This window comes from Helianthus annuus, chromosome 1 (genome assembly GCF_002127325.2).
Source record: "Helianthus annuus cultivar XRQ/B chromosome 1, HanXRQr2.0-SUNRISE, whole genome shotgun sequence".
In the NCBI taxonomy this organism is placed as follows: Eukaryota; Viridiplantae; Streptophyta; class Magnoliopsida; order Asterales; family Asteraceae; genus Helianthus; species Helianthus annuus.
The window spans coordinates 74,099,879-74,121,591 of NC_035433.2; the positions used below are offsets into that span (position 1 = coordinate 74,099,879).

The 21,713-nt window shown below is 39.1% G+C and overlaps 1 protein-coding gene across 1 annotated transcript; it reads left to right on the forward strand.

Annotated features, from left to right (window-relative positions):
• Window positions 1-7,421: 7,421 nt before the first annotated feature.
• On the forward strand, window positions 7,422-19,035 carry LOC118490404. Its single transcript, XM_035988026.1, has 6 exons — window positions 7,422-7,826; window positions 17,294-17,625; window positions 17,697-18,161; window positions 18,232-18,331; window positions 18,415-18,704; window positions 18,777-19,035. The coding sequence occupies exons 1-6, from the start codon at window positions 7,422-7,424 to the stop codon at window positions 19,033-19,035; spliced, it is 1,851 nt and encodes a 616-aa protein (XP_035843919.1).
• Window positions 19,036-21,713: the final 2,678 nt, after the last annotated feature.

The following is a 21,713-nucleotide window of genomic DNA, read 5'->3' on the forward strand; positions in this document are numbered from 1 at the left end:
CATGAAGGCCCACATAGCAACTTACGTCAGCAAGTGTTTGACTTGTGCGCGAGTCAAGACGGAATATCAGAAACCTTCAGGCCTACTTCAGCAACCAGAGATACCACAATGGAAATGGGAGCAAATTTCCATGGATTTCGTTACTGGCCTACCTAGATCACAGCGCGGAAACGATACTATCTGGGTGATCGTGGATCGACTCACAAAATCCGCACACTTTTTGGCAATTAAGGAGACGGATAAATTCTCCACTCTAGCGGAGGTATACCTCAAGGAAGTTGTTTCGAGGCACGGGGTGCCCACCTCTATCATCTCTGATCGAGATGCACGTTTTACTTCGGAACTGTGGCAGGCAATGCACAAGTCTTTTGGCTCACGTCTTGATATGAGCACAGCGTATCACCCACAGACGGACGGGCAGTCCGAGCGAACTATTCAGACATTAGAAGACATGCTTCGCGCTTGTGTAATCGACTTTGGCAACAGCTGGGAAAGGCATCTGCCACTTGTGGAATTTTCATACAATAACAGCTACCACACCAGCATTAAAGCTGCTCCGTTTGAGGCATTGTACGGACGTAAATGCCGGTCACCCCTCTGTTGGGCAGAGGTGGGGGATAGTCAAATCACTGGTCCAGAACATGTGGTAGACACTACTGAGCGGATTGCTCAAATACGACAACGCATGGCGGCCGCTCGTGACCGTCAGAAGGCTTACGCCGATAAGGGCAGGAAACCACTTGAGCTCCAGGTTGGGGAGCGGGTATTACTCAAAGTTTCACCCTGGAAGGGTGTGGTTCGTTTTGGTAAACGAGGCAAACTCAACCCACGATACGTTGGACCTTTCGAAATCCTTGAGAAAATAGGCAAGGTGGCCTACAGACTGAACTTACCAGCAGAACTCGGTGCAGTTCACAACGTTTTCCATGTGTCGAATCTGAAGAAGTGTCTGTCAGATGAGACGCACGTAGTTCCTCTGAAGGAACTCACGATCGACGAACAGTTGAAATTCGTCGAAGAACCAGTCGAAATCACGGACCGGGATGTTAAGGTCCTCAAGAGCACTAGAATACCTCTTGTTCGAGTTCGTTGGAACTCACGTCGCGGCCCAGAGTTTACCTGGGAGCGCGAAGATCGGATGAAACAAAAGTATCCCCAACTGTTTGAGAACAGTACAAACGCTACTGAGGCTGAAGCTACGGAATTTCGGGACGAAATTCCAGATCAACGGGGGGTGGATGTGACACCCCAGGATAACCGGGAAAACCTTGCAACCTAACTAGCTTCCTCAGTGAGTGCCATCAAATTTCGGGACGAAATTTCTTTCAACTTGGGGATGATGTGACAACTCGAAATCTAGAACCTTTCGTTGTGTCCCGATGTAACTTGCTTGTACATTATGTGACTAGTTGACTGACTAAACTTAATGATAACGTGAACCTTTATGTGATATGTGCTTTATCATGTGTGCATTGTATGTATATATGTATGTGTTATATGCGAGCCGAGAACCCAACCCGAGAACAAAGAACCCGACTCGAGACCATGAGGTCTCGAGTGAATAGTGACCGAATGGGCCTTGGGCCGAGAACCTAGTGGCCGGTTTGGGCCTTTGGCCGGTTGGGCCATTTGGGCCGTAAACCCACTCGAAACCCATGAAGGGTGTAACACTTGGAACTAGTATATAAACCACCCTTAGTTAACTATTGTCATTTGTTGAACAACACATTACACACACACACTCTCCTATTCTCTCTCACTTAAAACCTAAGAACACAAACACACCTCCAAGACTCTCGGATCCAATCGGTTGGCACAAGAAACTCTCGGATTTGGACTTTGGATCGGCACACACACACACTTCACCAACCGGTTAGTATTTATCATGTTTATGGTTGATTTTTGGTGTGTTTTGTGATGTATGAATGAGATGATGTTTATTGTTAGTGTTTACATGATGTTCTTGATGAATATAATGATTCTAATGTGCACAAAGTTGATAACCGGTTAACATATATTATATGGTGAGTTGTGATACCATGTGTTTAAATGAAGTTTGAACCACTTATGTTGATGTTCATGAAATCGGACTAGTATAGGTTAATGACAAATCTTATTTTGTTTTTGCTAGCAAGATGAGTATTGATACCTAGTTTGGAATTATAACTCTTGTCCGAAAATGCATAATATGGTTGAATAAGTGTTAAATATGTTATGAACTTGATGAATATGTGTTTGAATATATGAAGAACAATTTGAATGATAGTTGAAGATGTGAAAACCCTTGTGATTTTGATCCATTTTTACTAATAGCCTGATTAGGAAAACTTGTTAGTGAAATCCTATTGGTTGTTTCCTGATTTGGGCCTGATTACATTGTACCATTAAGCTGACCATATCTGCATCAACACTGAACGTGAAAATGACAGCATACCGACTCGCAATCACCCAGTTGCGACTCGGAACCACAGCGTGATGACTCGAGACCACGCGGTTGCGACTCGCAACCATAACAGGACAAGCCGAGACCACAGGTTACGAGTCCCGTTGCGACTCGAGACCTCAGCATGATTAACCGAGACCACGGTTGCGACACCGGTTGCGACTCGCAACCACCAACGATCAGCACAAACAGCATGACTCGAGACCATGCTTGCGAGTCCGGTTGCGACTCGAGACCACACTTTTGGGCCTAAGTTAGTGGGCCGGACTTATGAACTTCTGTGCTACCATACGTGTTGTTTGGGCCTGTTATCACGAGCCCAACTGTTTGGGCCTCACACTTAGATTTTGGGCTGTGTTTGAATGATAACTATGAACTGTTACTGTTAAACGTGTTTGTCGTACGTGTTGAACATTCGTGTACTGCTTGGTTTGAATCTGATTATGAGTGGTATCCGTGTTAGGACGTAATTGACTACTTGCGACTTGATTGACTTTCTGTGATTAACTGCCGAGCAAACCAAGGTGAGTTCACACCCTCTACAAAGCATGGGATTCCCTGGGTTGGGAACGGGGTTAAGGAACGTGGATTCCTCGTCCTCCTTGGGTGGGACGTCAGTGGTTCAGGAATGTGATTCCTCGTCCGGATGGACGGATAAAACGTACTAGACTAAAACTCTATCACGAAGTCCCTCCTTTTTGTATCGACTAATCGCCGGGCCAATGGCGAGCGGGTCATTAGTTAGATAGCGCTATTTAGGTCTGACAAGCCTCACACCGTGCCGCAGAGGACGGGCGTGAACTAATGGATCTGGGGCACGTCAATGATGATAGACATTGATGTTTTCAGGGCACATAAACATGACTACAGTCAGCAGTCGATATGGTAACGAGTCTAGTGTACGCATGGGGTAGCCCCCACGGCCGAAATGCCTGATAACTATCATGGGGTAGCCCCCACGGCCGGAGTGCCGGAGTAACTGGGAATGAACATGTCACGTTTTTAAACTATGGGGTAACCCCCACGGCAGGATGCCAGTTAAAGGAAAACTGTTTTCGAACAACTAAAACGAACACCCAACTGTGAACTCACTCAACTAGTTGTTGACTCGTTACTACATGCTTTGCAGGACCATAGGTACTCAACTGGAGCTTGCATGGAGGAGGGTCGTTGTGGGACACGGATTGCTACGTGCTATGTTAAACTTGAAACTTTTGAACTTATGTTATAACTTTAAACTTATGCTTCCGCTTGCAACATAACTTGTTTGTTTTGAAACACCAATCGTATTGGTTAAACTTTTATAACTGCTTATATGCTTGTTCAGTATGATTGGTGGCTGGATCCTGGTCAGTCACGCCTCCAAGCGGTAGTACTCCGCAGGTGGGATTTTGGGGGTGTGACAATTCTATACCTCGAAAACTGTAATTAACCTTCATTTGGCCTAAATGAGCATCATTAGGTCTATTTGATCACCACTGGGCTTAATTGGCCATCACTGAGCCTCAATAACTCTAATTGACCTTCATTGAAACTAGTTTACTATCGTTGGGTCTAATTGACCATCATTGAGCTTAACAACCCTAACTGGCCTTCATTAGGTCTAATTGACCTTTATTAAGCCCAACTAACTATCATTGAAGCTAGCTGACAATCATTAGACCTAGTTGACTTTCATTGGGCCTAATGGGCCATCATTGAGCTCAACAACCGTAATTAACCATCATTTGGCCTAAATGAGCATCGATGGGTCTATTTGATCACCACTGGGCTTAATTGACCATCACTGAGCCTCAACAACTCTAATTGACCTTCATTGAAACTAGTTTACTATCGTTGGGTCTAATTGACCATCATTGAGCTTAACAACCCTAATTGGCCTTCATTAGGTCTAATTGACCTTTATTAAGCCCAACTAACTATCATTGAAGCTAGCTGACAATCATTAGACCTAGTTGACTTTCATTGGGCCTAATGGGCCATCATTGAGCTCAACAACCGTAATTAACCATCATTTGGCCTAAATGAGCATCGATGGGTCTATTTGATCACCACTGGGCTTAATTGGCCATCAATGTGCCTCTACAACTCTAATTGACCTTCATTGAACCTAGTTTACTATCGTTGGGTCTAATTGACCATCATTGGGCCTAATTGACTTTTATTAAGCCCAACTAACTATCATTGAAGCTAGCTGACAATCATTAGACCTACTTGACTTTCATTGGGCCTAATGGGCCATCATTGAGCTCAAAAACCGTAATTAACAATCATTTTACCCTCTAATATCGGTACCTTACCGATACCTACTTTTGAGGATTTTCGGTACTGGTAGTTTCGGTTCCGGTCGGCAGAGGCGTCTCTAAGAATTCACGTACCCTGTTCGAGCTCGAAAAAATATGCCCATCCATAATATTTTGTAAATGGACCTATATTGGAATTGTTATGTGTTTGTTTACTATTTAAAAAAACTATATATATATATATATATCGGATTTTTTTAAATTGTGTGCCCCTCTCAAAATCACGTGCCTTGTGCAGAGGTCCTCTCCACACACCGTCATAGCCGCCCATGCCGATTGATATTGAACTCATCCCTAGCCTCAACAACTCTATTTGAATGTTCATAGAAAAAAAAACCACTATCCTAAATCTTAGTTAATAGACAAAATCATTAAAATTCCATATTATGAACCAAGGCTGACATATTAGGAACAATTAATATGGTGGGGAATCATAAGGGATAGATTTTAATATTAATATACATCGCAAATCTCAACCAATATTAAGAGATAGATTTTATGTTAATAGCAAATCACATCCCATATTAATCGTATTAGCATTATTGGGAATTAATACATAGGCATAAGGGGCGGTACAAGAAATATATATAACCCGCCATATTATTGATCATTCGCTGCCATATATATCATCCGAACCCTACTGTTACGAAAATAAGGCTGCACCATACGGAATTAGAACGCTGCATCATCTTGAAGAATTTGTTGGTTAGGGTCCTAAGTTCGAGAAGAAACTCTGTGATCTCTACGATTGCATCCCTGTCTTTCAGTGAGGTACTTCAACAATAAGAATTGTTGTATCTTTTGTTTTCTACTTTAATTAGTGTTTTACTTAAATCAAATCTGTTCACAATCAAGGTATAGCACAACTGAAACAATGTAACAGTAATCAAAAACTCATAATTTACTATATTTAAACAAGCTGAAACAATGTAACAGTAATCAAAAACTCATAAACTCGAACTGAAACCAACGAAAATCGATTGTAAACTGTTCAAAACTGATAATTTCGAACTGAAACTCAATATGAAATCAATGACAAATTGATTGAAATCTTCAAAATATATAGAACTCGAACCAAAAATCACCAAATATCAACGAATTATATCGAAACTTTGTCAAAATTTATCAAAATTTCAACCGAAACTCAATGAAACTCAACTGATCCTTAAACGAAATTGATGAATAATTGTCCAAAAAGTTCAAACAACACACCGAATCACACCGAAACTCGTCCGAATCACACCAAATCACACCGAAACTTGTCCGAATCACACCAAATCACACCAAAACTTGTCCGAATCACACCGAAACTCGTCCGAATCACACCACATCACACCGAAACTTGTCCGAATCACACCGAAACTCGTCCGAATTACACCAAATCACACCGAAACTTGTCCGAATCACACCGAAACTCGTCGGCAACCACGTCCAACGGTGGCGCACCGTAGCAGCCCTGTATTTATTGCTTGGTCGGTGATCAGGCAATAAAATTTGACAATCATAAGCATGCTTATATTATATGATGTTTCTCTACATACCTTGTCGTATTTTTATTCTAATGTGTTTTTACTCTACTATGCTTATGTACCAGGTCGTGATTAAAGGATGGATAAGTCTTGGATGTTAACCGATAGAACGAAAAAACCATATATGGATGGAGTTGCAGCATTTCTAGATTATGCAGTTCGCAATTTGAAGATGTCGACGAACATCGACCCAAAAAAAACTAAACAAAAAACAAAAATTCCATGTCCATGTATAAATTGTTTAAACCACTACTCTCTTCCTTTGGATGAAGTGGATCATCACTTGTTCAATAAGGGAATTGATCCAAATTATACAAGGTGGATAAAACATGGAGAAAAAGATGAGCCAGTTAAAAATGTGCTTCATACAGAGTATTTTGACACCGAAATTCCAACAGATGCCACGGAAACAATAGAAATGGTAAATGCCACAGAAGATAATTTCACAGAGGACTATGAGAAGCTTCAGGAACTACTTGTTGATGCTTAGAAGCCCCTTTATAAAGGATGTCCTAACTTCACAAAGTTGTCCGCACTAGTTCAACTAGTCAACTTGAAGAGTAAGCATGGAGTCTCAGATAAGTGCTTTACTGAACTTCTAGTTTTGTTGAAAAAGATGCTACCTGAAGGTAACGAAATGGTTAACAATACATATGAGGCAAAAAAGACAATGAAGGCAATGGGTTCAGGATATACAAGGATACATGTATGCATCAACGACTGCATTCTTTACAGGAAGGAGTACAAAGACTTGGTTGTATGTCCAACTTGTGGGAAGTCAAGGTGGAAGGTGGATGAGAACACTAAAAAAATGTATGAAAATATTCCTGCAAAGGTAATGTGGTACTTTCCCATAATACCACAATTGAAACGACTTTTCAAGCTAAGAGTATAGCAAAAGATTTATTATGGCACGCCACCAGTTCCAAAAAACCCGGTGTTTTACGCCACCCATCAGATTCGCCTGCATGGCAAGCCATAGATAACCAATTTCCCGAAATTGCTGACGATCCAAGAAATCTTCGGCTTGGCATTTCCACAGATGGGGTTGACGTAAATAGAGGTAATAGAAATCATAGTGTTTGGCCGGTTTTAGCTGTCATTTACAACCTTCCGCCTTGGTTGTGTATGAAAAGAAGGTTTATCATGCTTTCGGTACTAATATCGGGAACGCCTAGAAACGATATTGATGTGTTTTTGGATCCTTTGATTGATGATCTACAACTCTTATTTGAAGAAGGAGTTGAAACATATGACGCCTATGCACAAGAAAAATTTATTCTACGTGCAGTTGTTTTATGGACGATTAATGATTACCCTGCTCTTGGTACACTATGTGGCTGCCCTTATAGTGGATTCCATGGTTGTGTAGTGTGTCGAAAAGAAACTCAATGTTGTAGACTTCCTTTCTCATCCAAGCAGAGTTATGCTGGTCACAGAAGATATCTACCATATAACCATCCTTTCAGAAAGCAAACGAAGGCGTTCAATGGAAAACAAGAATGGGGAACTACTGCAAATCCTATGACCGGGGAAGAAATATTCAACGAGGTTAAATACGTTAACAATATATGGGGGAAAGGATTTAAGGATAAAGTGTCAGGAATCCTAGAAACTTCTACTGGAAGAGGAGGGAAGACAATTAAGAGAAAAAGGAACACATCAAAAGAGGGTGATAGTTCAAATTCCGGACATAAAGAACCGACCTATTGGAAGAAATTCAACATATGGTGTAACAACTGTCACTAAAATTCATAATTAGGATGGTAATTAGCTATTAAGGAAACCCTAATTAAGAAACCCAAGTAATTCCACATAAACCCTAAAATTTTCGTAACAATCGGAATCAGGATCAGGGCCCCTAAAACTCAGGGGGGTTAAACCCTAGTGGACGATTATCTTTATATTTTGTTGTCTAAACTGAATTTGCACGAATTGTCAACTCAGCAAGCCTACTGGACACGCAACCTACCCTACCCTAAATTGTTACCCGTCGCGCCACGCGAAGGAGACCAGTCTCCCTGTCGCGACACGCGAGGGGGGCAATTTTCGGGGTATAAATAGTAGGCAGTGGCACTTGAATTTTGCTGGAAGTTCGACGTTAAAACTCGAATTATACACTGAGTTATAGCAGAAATCGTTCACACACCCACTAATATCGAATCGCTGCCGCGGAACAGGGTAATTACTCGATCGCTATTACGATTCATTTTCCGGGATCAATATATCCAAAGAATGTCTAAGTGCCGCCCACATTGGGTTATGCTTTGTCGTTTGTCGATAATTCGATAAATGAGTTGAAGCATTATACTTTGTCGTTTGTCGATAATTAGATAAATGAGTTGAAGTATTATACTTTGTCGTTTGTCATTTTGATAAACGAGTTGAAGTATTGCACTTTATCATTCATTGTGAGAGTTTGATCTCGTAAGTTATCGTAACTGCTGTATTGATCACTAACCCTGTTTTGTGTGCATTATTGTGAAATTAGGTTAACAGGGCTAAAATCCTATTCTATCCGTAGTAAATCTGCAATGTGAGTTATTCTTCTTTTCTAAACTCTTTTCTCACCGTTTGTGAGTGTTAACTATTTTACAATACTCCAAATTCATTTTTCTGAGATTATAATACCAGTGATTAAGTTGATGTAATCACCAAATTACAGCCAGTATGTGGGGTATTGTGCACATTACTACAGTTTAAATCATTTTAGGTGGGCGAACCTAATTTAATTGATTTACGTCATTCATTGGGGCAGCCAATGGTGATATGACCACTGTCACAGATCCGGTCGAGTGACAAATACTGTGGGTAGTTGGTTGATATCAGAAACATGCGTAAAAGATCTTAACACTGTGAATAATCATAAAATGTGTCATTTTCAGTAACTAGAATAATTCACTCAGTATTTCCCGCTGACAAAATCTTTTTCAAACATGTTTCAGGTAATCTGCTGTAAATCAGGAAAAGTGCTGAGGAGCATTTCAAGCTTAAAATAGTGGCTCAGTATAAAATAAAGAAAGATGTTTTGAAATAAGGATTTATCACTAAACTTATGTATTGTAAATTATCGGGGTTTTATCCCGAATTGTGAAATAAAATAATCGGGAAAAATTTTAACTTAGCCGATCCTGTAAATAAATTTTCCGCTGCTAAACTCATAATCAATCAAGTACCGCAGGATTTCTGTTCCGCAGCACCTGGAACGGGTCAAACCGGGCCGGGGGCCGTGACAGAAACAAGGTGGTATCAGAGCCACTAAGTTAAGCTAATTAAGTATTTAAACGATACTTAATTTTCCTGATTACTATTACGTGATTATGTGTTTATGTGCTTTTAACTGATTATTTGTTAGTTACAGTATGGGTAAACAAAAGTTGCAAGATATCTATCTTAAATTAGATAGATCAATTTACGAAGAGGGAAGTTCGTCCAAAACTAAATTTTCAAAGCTCCCTACAATTCCTGAAGAAGGAATATTTGTGCAAAAAGCGAATTATGAATATCCGCTTTCTCCTAGAAAAAGGAGTATGATTATTAAGAAAAGTAAGGAGCAAATCCGAGAAAAGAGGATTAAAAAGGAAACCCAGGATTTAATCAATAAATCACCTTGGGAAGATAAGTTAGATGAAAAATGGGCAAATTTATATATGCTAGCTACTGTAGCAGAAAATGCAAATCTTTAAAGTACTCTAAATCTAGTACTAGTATTTCTCAATAAGTAAATAAATAAAATTTTAAATCTGAGTATGTTCCCCTGTATTTTGTACAAATAGTGTGCAATAAATTTCCATGTTTATTTTTTAAACTTTGCTCCAAAGTTTTAACCTGGTATTTTATGCATTTTGCATATATGCTACACAGCATGAACGAGATATCTGAAGTTTTTCAGAACCTCAATCTGTATCCAGTGAATATAGAAGTTTCTCATGAATTTACGGGATATGTTGCTGATGTGGACCAACCTATAAAATCTCCTACTCCATCATTGACCAAACCAAAAAGAAAGAAAAAGAAAAATTATGTGTGGGGAAGCCGTATACGTAAGAAAAAGTCAGTTACAAAACCTCCTAAAATTAGTAAACCTTTAGAGAAAGGAAAGGCGATTATAATCCAGGAAAACCCTAATCAGCGAGAACAGGAAACTGAAGCCAATAATGAGTCTAGGCAAATGGAGGAACAGTTTGATCAGTATTCTCAAGAAATAGAAATAGAAATAGGGCAAGGGTCTAGAACAACTCAGGTAGAAGTTGGAGAGAGTTCTAATCAAAACAAGAAAATTACTTTTCAAGAGCAGATAGATATTTTACTAGAAAAATGTGAGACTATGCAACCTGCCAGTCCGGGTATTTTTACCTATCATATCGAAAACCCAATCCCTATGAATTTTGCACCAACCATCACTGAACCAATAGTCCATGACCAACCTGTAGAAATGGAAGAATGGTGGACAAACGATTGGCAATTTCAAAATATTGTCAATAGCCCTTACTCGTTTCTTCCACAGTTCGACCCAGAACCCCTACCTAATCCACCAATGAGCAATGAAAACCTGGCTGAACTTCGCCATTTCGGTGAAGAGTTGATGGATGCAGGGAATAGAATTAGGGAAATAGGGGGACAGATTGCCTGGAAGTATGACGAGAGGGAACTCCGTTTCTAGAATAACAAATAGGAGGGTGGTAAAACTATCTTTGTATAATAGTAAAAGTAAATAGTGAAATCAGTTGTAACATAATGAATAAAACCTTGTAAAATATCGGTGTGTATTGATGCATACTATACTGATATGAAATGGAATCGAGAAATCGATAATTTTGGCTTTATGTGCTTTAAATTGTTTGAATTATTTGTATAAATTGCTAATTGCTAACTACTCCTAATAAAATTATCATCAGATGGCAAATAATGATAACGAACCAGCAAATGAAGTTAATCAATCAGAGCAACACCCAGAAGATCAATATATGACCAAACAAGATATTGAAAATATGGTTGCCCAAGGAATAGCCAACGCAATTCCAATGTTCGTTGCTGCTGTGAAAAATCCAAACGATCCGCAACATATCGTTCCTAGTAAACATACTATCGAAGATAATTTCAGTAATAGTATAAACGGGGGCAATGATCATATAAATCATGACAATGAATCTCAGCACTCGCCGCGCCCTAAGAAACGAAAGGCTGCAACACCTGGTTGCACTTTCAAAGAATTCCTTGCTTTTAAACCCGCTGAATTTGCAGGCAACGAAGGAGCAACTGCAACACTGCGATGGTTAGAGAAAATCGAAGCAGTAATTGCAATAAGTAAATGTGCTGAAGAAGATCAAGTCATGTATGCCTCAAACCTGTTTAAGGAAGGAGCACTAGAATGGTGGAACACAGTGCTGCAGGCAAAAGGCAGACGGATGGCCTATGCTATGACTTGGGACGAATTTAAAAATCTTGTCGAAAGGAAATTCTGTCCTGAGTATGAGAAGGAACAGATGGCAAATAAGTTCCTAAATCATCGAATGACCGGGGTAGATTGTCGTGGTTATACTTCAACATTCTTCGAATATGCTAGGGTGGTACCAACACTGGCTTCGCCAGAACCGGTACTCATTTCTCGCTATATTTGGGGATTAATTAGCGAAATTCGCAATATCGTTAAAGCTGCGAGACCTCGCACTATTGACGATGCAGTAGAATTAGCTAACACCTTAACGGATGAACTGATACGCACAAGGGACGAAGATAAGAAGAAGGAATTAGCTCAGAGAATTACCCAAGGATTTAGGATGGGTAATAGTAGTAATTCCAAGAAGAGAGGGACAGGACGATCTGCAACTGTGCCATTTTGCAAAATTTGCCGTAAGAACCATTTTGGAAGATGCAATAGAATTTGCAATTTTTGCAAAACAACAGGACATCGTGAGGAAAACTGCAGGAAGAAATCTGTAATTTGTTACCATTGTGGAGAAGCTGGCCATTTCAAAACTGAATGTCCTAAGTTAGTTAACCCAGTAGACAACAAACCCAAGGCAGCTGAAGGAACTACTAAAAAGAATGCCAGAGCTTTCCAACTGACTACTCAAGAAGCAGAACTCATTCCGGATGTGATCGCCGGTACGTTCTTAGTCCACAACGTCTATGCAAAAGTATTATTTGACTCTGGTGCAAACCAAAGTTTTATAAATACTTCATTCTGTCAAGCTCTTAAGTTACCATTAACTACCGTTAGGCAGATTTTTACAGTCGAAACTGCAGATGGGAATTCAGTTAAAATCAATCAGGTTTTGCAAAAAGTAGAAATAGAACTTTCAGGTCATAAATTTGTTGCAAACCTATTGCCTATGAAATTAGCTGAGTTCGATGTTGTGTTAGGAATGGATTGGTTAATAGCCAACCATGCTCAAATCATTTGTGATAGGAACTCTATAGAAATTCAAGCACCTAATGGACAGGTAATTAAGATTTCAGGAAATAAACCTCGGAAGCCATTAAAGTTCATATCAGTAATGAAAGTTGCTAATTATGAACGGAACCAAGGAATAGTATATATGATTTCCGTAATCATCTGTACTAAAGGTAAGGAACTCAAGGAAATCCCTGTAGTCTCAGAATACCCAGATGTATTTCCAGAAGATTTACCTGGATTACCACCAGATAGAGAGGTAGAATTTAGGATTCATCTAATTCCAGGAACTACACCGATAGCCAAAGCACCTTATCGATTAGCTCCTACCGAAATGCTAGAATTAAAGAAACAATTAGATGAATTACTAAGCAAAGGATTTATACAACCTAGTTCATCCCCTTGGGGTGCACCAGTGTTGTTTGTGAAAAAGAAAGATGGATCAATGAGAATGTGTATTGATTATAGAGAGTTGAATAAGGTTACAATCAAGAATCGATACCCATTACCTAGGATTGATGATCTTTTCGATCAATTACAAGGAGCTAGGTATTTTTCTAAGATAGACTTAAGATCCGGATATCATCAATTGAAAGTTCAAGAAGAAGACATACCTAAAACTGCTTTTAGGACTAGGTATGGACATTATGAGTTTACAGTCATGCCCTTTGGATTAACTAATGCACCCGCAGCATTCATGGACATGATGAACAGGATCTGTAAACCATATTTGGATAAATTTGTAATTGTTTTCATAGACGATATACTTATTTATTCCAAAAGTCAAGCCGAGCATTGTCAGCATTTGCATGCACTCTTAACTTTGTTAAGAAAAGAAAAGTTGTATGCTAAATTCTCAAAGTGTGAATTTTGGCTACAAGAAGTGCAATTCTTAGGCCACATGGTGAATCACGAAGGTATACATGTAGATCCTGCTAAGATCGAAGCCATTACCAACTGGAAAGTTCCACAAACTGCAATGGAAATTAGAAGTTTTATAGGTTTAGCCGGTTATTATAGACGGTTTATTAAGGATTTTTCCAAGATAGCTGTACCATTAACTAAGCTAACCTGTAAAGCCACTAAGTTCGAGTGGGGACCAAAACAAGAAGAAGCCTTCCGAATCCTAAAGCAGAAATTAACCAATGCGCCAATCTTAGCCTTACCAGAAGGAACAGAAGATTTTGAAGTATATTGTGATGCTTCGAAATTAGGATATGGATGCGTGTTGATGCAACGCAAGAAGGTAATTGCGTATGCTTCCAGACAATTGAAAAAACACGAAGAAAACTATACGACTCATGATTTAGAATTAGGAGCTATAGTTTTTGCCCTTAATATTTGGAGACATTATCTGTATGGAAGTAAGTTTACTGTTTATACGGATCATAAAAGTTTAAGGTATATATTCGGGCAAAAAGAGTTAAACATGAGACAAAGAAGATGGATGGAAGTCCCGAGTGATTACGACTGTGATATTCAATATCACGAAGGAAAGGCCAACGTAGTAGCAGATGCCTTAAGTCGTAAGTATCATGAAAAACAAAAGCGAGTCCGTGCTCTTAGAATAAATCTACAAGTAGATTTAATGGAACAATTGAAAGAAATTCAGGAAACGGCAATCAAGGACGATGCCGAAGGAATGAAAGGTTACCTAAAAGAATTGGAACAAGGAAATGATGGAATTTGGAAATTCCACAAAAGCAGAATTTGGGTACCTAAACAGGGAAATTTAAGATCAAAGATTTTAGAAGAAGCTCATAAATCTAGGTATACTGTACACCCAGGAAACAACAAAATGTACCAAGATTTAAGAAAGAATTTCTGGTGGATAGGAATGAAAAAGGATATAGCTGAATATGTATCTAAGTGTTTAACTTGTTTACAAGTTAAAGCCGAACACCAGAAACCCTCAGGTCTATTACAACAATTAGAAATGCCTGTATGGAAATGGGAACTCATAACAATGGACTTTGTTACTAAGTTACCCAAAACCAGAAAAGGTAATGATGCAATTTGGGTAATCGTAGACCGATTAACCAAATCAGCTCATTTTCTACCAATAAAAGAAACCTTTAGCATGGAAAGATTAGCCAAGCTATATGTGGATGAAATAGTATCCTTACATGGAGTCCCGCTCTCCATTGTATCGGATAGAGATAGTCGTTTCACTTCCCGATTTTGGACAAGTTTTCAAACATCAATGGGAACCCGACTTAATTTAAGCACCGCATATCATCCACAAACCGACGGACAAAGTGAAAGGACGATCCAAACTCTAGAAGACATGCTCCGAGCATGTGTAATTGACTTTGGAGGTAATTGGGATAACCATTTACCATTAATTGAATTCTCCTATAACAATAGTTATCACTCAAGTATTGAAGCCGCTCCATTCGAGGCACTGTATGGACGCAAATGCAGAACGCCTGTATGTTGGGCGGAAATAGGAGAAAGTCAATTATCAGGTCCGGAAATTGTGCAAGAAACCACAGACAAGATAACTCAAATCAAGGAAAGATTGAAAACAGCCAGAGATCGCCAGAAAAGCTATGCAGACAATCGTCGCAAACCACTTGAATTTCAAATAGGAGACAAAGTACTACTAAAAGTATCTCCTTGGAAAGGCGTTGTAAGATTCGGTAAGAAAGGGAAACTGAGTCCCCGATACGTTGGACCATTTCCAGTGATTCAACGAATCGGACCAGTTGCTTATCGCTTACAGCTACCAGAAGAACTAGCTGGAGTACATGATGTATTTCATGTATCCAATCACAAGAAATGTTTATCAGACGAATCTCTGGTAGTACCTCTTCAATACATAGAGGTAAATGAGAAGCTGAAATTTATAGAGAAACCTTTACAAATAGAAGATAGGAAAATCAAGTTTCTCAAACACAAGCGACTCGTATTGGTGAAAGTCAAATGGAATTCCAAGAGAGGACCGGAATACACTTGGGAACTGGAATCCGAAATGAAGCGCAAGTATCCTCATCTATTTCAGTAAATCTCGAGGACGAGATTTTTCTTAAGGTGGGGAGGATGTAACAACTGTCACTAAAATTCATAATTAGGATGGTAATTAGCTATTAAGGAAACCCTAATTAAGAAACCCAAGTAATTCCACATAAACCCTAAAATTTTCGTAACAATCGGAATCAGGATCAGGGCCCCTAAAACTCAGGGGGGTTAAACCCTAGTGGACGATTATCTTTATATTTTGTTGTCTAAACTGAATTTGCACAAATTGTCAACTCAGCAAGCCTACTGGACACGAAACCTACCCTACCCTAAATTGTTACCCGTCGCGCCACGCGAAGGAGACCAGTCTCCCTGTCGCGACACGCGAGGGGGGCAATTTTCGGGGTATAAATAGTAGGCAGTGGCACTTGAATTTTGCTGGAAGTTCGACGTTAAAACTCGAATTATACACTGAGTTATAGCAGAAATCGTTCACACACCCACTAATATCGAATCGCTGCCGCGGAACAGGGTAATTACTCGATCGCTATTACGATTCATTTTCCGGGATCAATATATCCAAAGAATGTCTAAGTGCCGCCCACATTGGGTTATGCTTTGTCGTTTGTCGATAATTCGATAAATGAGTTGAAGCATTATACTTTGTTGTTTGTCGATAATTCGATAAATGAGTTGAAGTATTATACTTTGTCGTTTGTCATTTTGATAAACGAGTTGAAGTATTGCACTTTATCATTCATTGTGAGAATTTGATCTCGTAAGTTATCGTAACTGCTGTATTGATCACTAACCCTGTTTTGTGTGCATTATTGTGAAATTAGGTTAACAGGGCTAAAATCCTATTCTATCCGTAGTAAATCTGCAATGTGAGTTATTCTTCTTTTCTAAACTCTTTTCTCACTGTTTGTGAGTGTTAACTATTTTACAATACTCCAAATTCATTTTTCCGAGATTATAATACCAGTGATTAAGTTGATGTAATCACCAAATTACAGCCAGTATGTGAGGTATTATGCACATTACTACAGTTTAAATCATTTTAGGTGGGCGAACCTAATTTAATTGATTTACGTCATTCATTGGGGCAGCCAATGGTGATATGACCACTGTCACAGATCCGGTCGAGTGACAAATACTGTGGGTAGTTGGTTGATATCAGAAACATGCGTAAAAGATCTTAACACTGTGAATAATCATAAAATGTGTCATTTTCAGTAACTAGAATAATTCACTCAGTATTTCCCGCTGACAAAATCTTTTTCAAACATGTTTCAGGTAATCTGCTGTAAATCAGGAAAAGTGCTGAGGAGCATTTCAAGCTTAAAATAGTGGCTCAGTATAAAATAAAGAAAGATGTTTTGAAATAAGGATTTATCACTAAACTTATGTATTGTAAATTATCGGGGTTTTATCCCGAATTGTGAAATAAAATAATCGGGAAAAATTTTAACTTAGCCGATCCTGTAAATAAATTTTCCGCTGCTAAACTCATAATCAATCAAGTACCGCAGGATTTCTGTTCCGCGGCACCTGGAACGGGTCAAACCGGGCCGGGGGCCGTGACATATGGTATCGACGACTTAGGTATTGGCGGTATAATTGTGTCCAACATTGTATTGATTTCATGCACATTGAAAAGAATGTGGCTGAGAGTATTGTCGGAACATTGCCAAACGTTCCAGGAAAGACGAAAGATGGATTGAATGCTCGATTGGATCTGGCACATTTTGGGTTAAAACAAGAGTTGCAGGCTAAAAAACAAGGCAACAAAACAATACTTCCTGCAGCATGTTACACATTAACGAAAGATGAAAAAGACAAGTTTTGTGAAACATTATACAGCTTAAGGGTTCCACAAGGGTATTGTTCTAATTTTTCTAGTTTGGTGAATCGAAAGGATAGGAAACTTGTGGGACTTAAATCACATGATTATCATATGCTTATGCAACAGTTTTTGCCCATTGCAATACGGTCTATCATGCCGGAACCCACAAGATATGCTATTATCAGGTTTTGCTTTTTTTTTTCAAATCAATATGTAGCAAAGAAATCAAGGTAGAAGAACTAGATAAGTTGCAAGAAGAGCTTTGTGTGACACTGTGTCTGCTCGAGAAATATTTTCCCCCATCCTTTTTCGATATTATGATTCATTTAACTGTGCACCTTACTAGGGAGGTAAAATTATGCGGGCCAATATGCTTTCGGTGGATGTATCCCTTTGAAAGGTGCATGAAGGTTATTAAAGGGCATGTGCGAAACAAAACTTATCCAGAAGGATGCATTGCTGAGGAGAATGTTGCAGAAGAAACAATTGAGTTTTTCAGCGAATACCAAAAAAACATGAAGACTATTGGTATTCCACCATATAAGTATAAGACATCTGAAAATGATAACGGGGAAGGAAATCCTTTGTCAGCCGGTAAACCAGTTCTAGTTTCTCCGGAACTCTCATTGAAAGCACATTTCTATGTATTGCAAAATACGCCCGAAATTGTGCCTTATATTGAGTAAGTATAACTAACATGTTTTTTTTACATTAGAATCTATCAAATATGATACTAATTTATGTACTTGTAGACAACACATGACCTTTTTGAAAAACCGACATGGTGGTAAACCACAAGCGTGGTTGGAGAAAGAGCATAACACAACGTTTGGTCACTGGTTACGTAACAAGGTAATTTAAATTTTAGCATAATATTAGTTTTTCCTTTATTGTAGTTTGTGCAAGGTGAATCTCATCCTAGTAATGAAATTTAGGTTGAAAAAGAGTTAGCGGTTTCCACAGAAAGTATATCAGAAACCGTAAAGTGGATTTCACATGGAGCACACAGCAACGTATTAAAATACGATGTATATGAAATCAATGGCTATACATTTCGTACAAAAGCTCGTGACGGTGGAGTTTACCAAAACAGTGGGGTTGGTGTAGAGGCAACTGACATGCACATTTCTAAAGAAGTAGTAACCTACAGAAAAAACGTCTATTATGGGGTATTACGAGAGATCTGGGTACTAGATTATCATATTAAAAGAATTCCTCTTTTCTTGTGCGACTGGGTTGAAAATAGAAATGGGGTCAAATAAGATAGTCTTGGTTACACGTTGGTTGAACTTAACAGATTAGGCCACAAGGATGATCCGTTCATATTGGCCTCACAAGCACGACATGTGTTTTATGTTAAAGACCAGCTGGATAAAAAAATGTCTATTGTCTTTATGACACCTCCCAAAAACTATAGAGATTCGTATGACGACGTTGATGAGGAAACTAGTACTGTCATTTTTCCTCACAATGATAATATATTGCCACGTGTAGATCCACTTGACATGGGTAATGAATCACGCGATGATTATTACAGAACCGACTGTAACGTATAGTTTTACGTAATGCCGATTGAAGCATGTCTTTGTTATCATTACATTACTCATTTTCCTTGTTTCTTATTTAGTGAATAATTTGTAAAAATGCTGAATTGTAATGTTTTGAATGATAATATTAGAACCTTTGCCTACAGTTGTCTGAATGGTCAGAACAGGTTTCGGGTCGGGTCGGGTCAGGTTAGTTAAAATAAAGTTTTTTTAAAGAGAATGTACATCGCCGATGGTGCAAAGGAATACTTCTGGTGACATAACAATATCATTAACAAATTCAGATCAAGACTTTCTCAGTCAAGAGTACTGGCTGCGGACATGCCTGCGCACCGGCTGCGGACAGGCCTGCGTACCGGCTGCGAGCAGTCTGCGAATAAGCTGCGAACAGGCCTGCTGACCGGTGTGGCGAATAGCTGGAAAATGCCATTATCAATGGCGAAAACTGCTGGCAACATGCAGAAATGGACGAAATTCTGCTGGAAAATGCCATTACCAGATAGATGACGGACGAGAAATTAAAAAAATCGCCATTCAGAATGGCTTTGGCTTTGTGCAGAGATTTTAAAAGTTTCGCCATTCTAATTGGCAATTTGTGCACATATTCAAATTTTTGCCATTCAAAATGGCTTTGTGTGCAGAAAGTCAATGATAACGGCAATTTGTTTTCAAAAATCACCATTCAAAATGGCAAAGTGCAGAGATATAAAAGTTTTCGCCATTTGTAATGGCGAAGTGCTGGGCCATTCAATGATTTAACGTCTGAAAGTTCCTGGGCAATGATTGGTCTGCAATTGGTCCTGAAAAAGCCTGCCTTAACCCTTCAAAAGCTGCGCACAGCCTACAACTTCTGAAAATTCGCCATTTATAATGGCATTTGCATCAATTGTGAAATGTTTTCCAAGGCACTAGTTTTGATTAATCTTTTGAAAACTGCACTACATCAGTAAAAAACTCACAGGTAATAATATAGCATTTTAAACTGAAACGGGTCAAACACGCCAAAATGTAATGAATTATTATCACTATACATATGTTCTAAGACAACATATTACACTTTAAGAACAATAAATTTGCTACAATGAAAAACAAAGAGGTTACAAACAATCACTAGAGCCAATCTTGCTGCTGCAACTTCAACGGCAGATAAATCTCTGACAGATACTGAAAACCAAACGAACTCAACGCCTGAATTTCCGCCTTCTGTTTCGACTTCACCATCAAACTCAACTCCTCGACCCACCCCGGTTAACGCTTCTAAAAGCCTCCCCAAACTGGTTAACACTGCCCTCAATCACCGCCCAAACCTCCTTCAACTTCTTCAAAGCACGACTAGAAACTAACCTGGTTGCTAAATGCCTCTTGTTAAATTCAGTTTGATCTTCATTCAGTCCTGCATCATGGTATGGAGTCATCAGCCATGGAAGTAGCCAAAAACCTGAGTCTCCAACTACATATTCAGGAATCGTTGTTCGTTTAGAAAGTTCTCCTCTATTCCTGTTTAGCTTCTCTCCTTTCTGTGCTAAACGAAACATTTCCGATTGGTGAAGGACACCGTTTTTAGTCATACGTCCCGGAACCCAGAAACCACATCAACAAACCGCATTGTCGGGTCAACGATCACCTGTAGTTTCATACTGTTGTTATTACTCTTGTCGAGCCACACACCGGTTTCACCTTCAGACTTGTGTAGGTGCATCTTTAGATGTGTGGTCTCAATGACCCCACAATAGTTTGGCATTCCACTGAGCTTCTCAAACCTTGATTTCGTTTCGGCTATATCTAAGGGCCATGAAATATGCTCGAGGGCGTATGGTTCCAACGCTTGGACGAACTCCCATGTGACCGTGTCAACGCTATGTTAATACTTGTATCCACTGAGATTAGCCTTTTTAATGATATGGCGATTTGATCATTCAGAATCATCTCTCTACCGTCCGTGAATGTGAAGTTTGTGTATCTGTTTATCAGGTGCTCGCGTACTAACGAGCGGCTATAGTTGAATGTCTTTCTTGATACCTTGAAAAGGGACTCAAAGCTGTCCTCGACTCCTCTTGAATACACAAGAACTGCATAGGCATTGACGGGTCAAATATTTAAAACTAAAAAGAAAACGGGTCGAACAAAGATATCTACTAAAAGGTATTGGTCATACAGGTATTAATCAATGGCGGACATAAATGAAGGGTTGGGTGGGCGGGCGCCCCCTTAAAAGAAAACTTTTATTGGATGTAAATAACCAAGATTGCCATACACCTTCATGTTACCAGCATAATTTAACCTCTGATTTTCATTAATTATGGCTACAACAGCAGATTTTCAATCATCAAAACCTAGCTACAAGAAGCTTATATGTACAAACAAATCAAACTGAAAAATCAACCACTAAACAAACTAATTAGGTCAAATTTCTTCATAAATTAACCGAAATCAACAGAAATAGCATCCTATTCACACAAAATTTACAACAATCGACGCTACAATCACAAAATTTTAATCATCAAACCCTAACTACAAGCAACTCATCAATATAAACAACTCAAAACTGAAAAGTTAACCACTAAACAAACAAATTAGGTCTAATTTCTCCACAAATTCAGAGAAATCAACACATATTCACACAAAATTTACAGCAATCGACACACATGATGCAACATACGATGTTTACCTCTAGGGTTAGACATGAT

What these genes read in the sequence shown, in the direction of transcription:
- LOC118490404 (XM_035988026.1), top strand. Translation starts at nt 7,422, where the DNA reads ATGCTTTCGGTACTAATATCGGGAACGCCTAGAAACGATATTGATGTG. An exon ending in TTTTTGCCCATTGCAATACG is followed by an intron (nt 17,626 to 17,696) that starts GTCTATCATGCC and finishes ATCAATATGTAG; the next exon opens with CAAAGAAATCAAGGTAGAAG. An exon ending in AAAAGAATTCCTCTTTTCTT is followed by an intron (nt 18,705 to 18,776) that starts GTGCGACTGGGT and finishes TGAACTTAACAG; the next exon opens with ATTAGGCCACAAGGATGATC.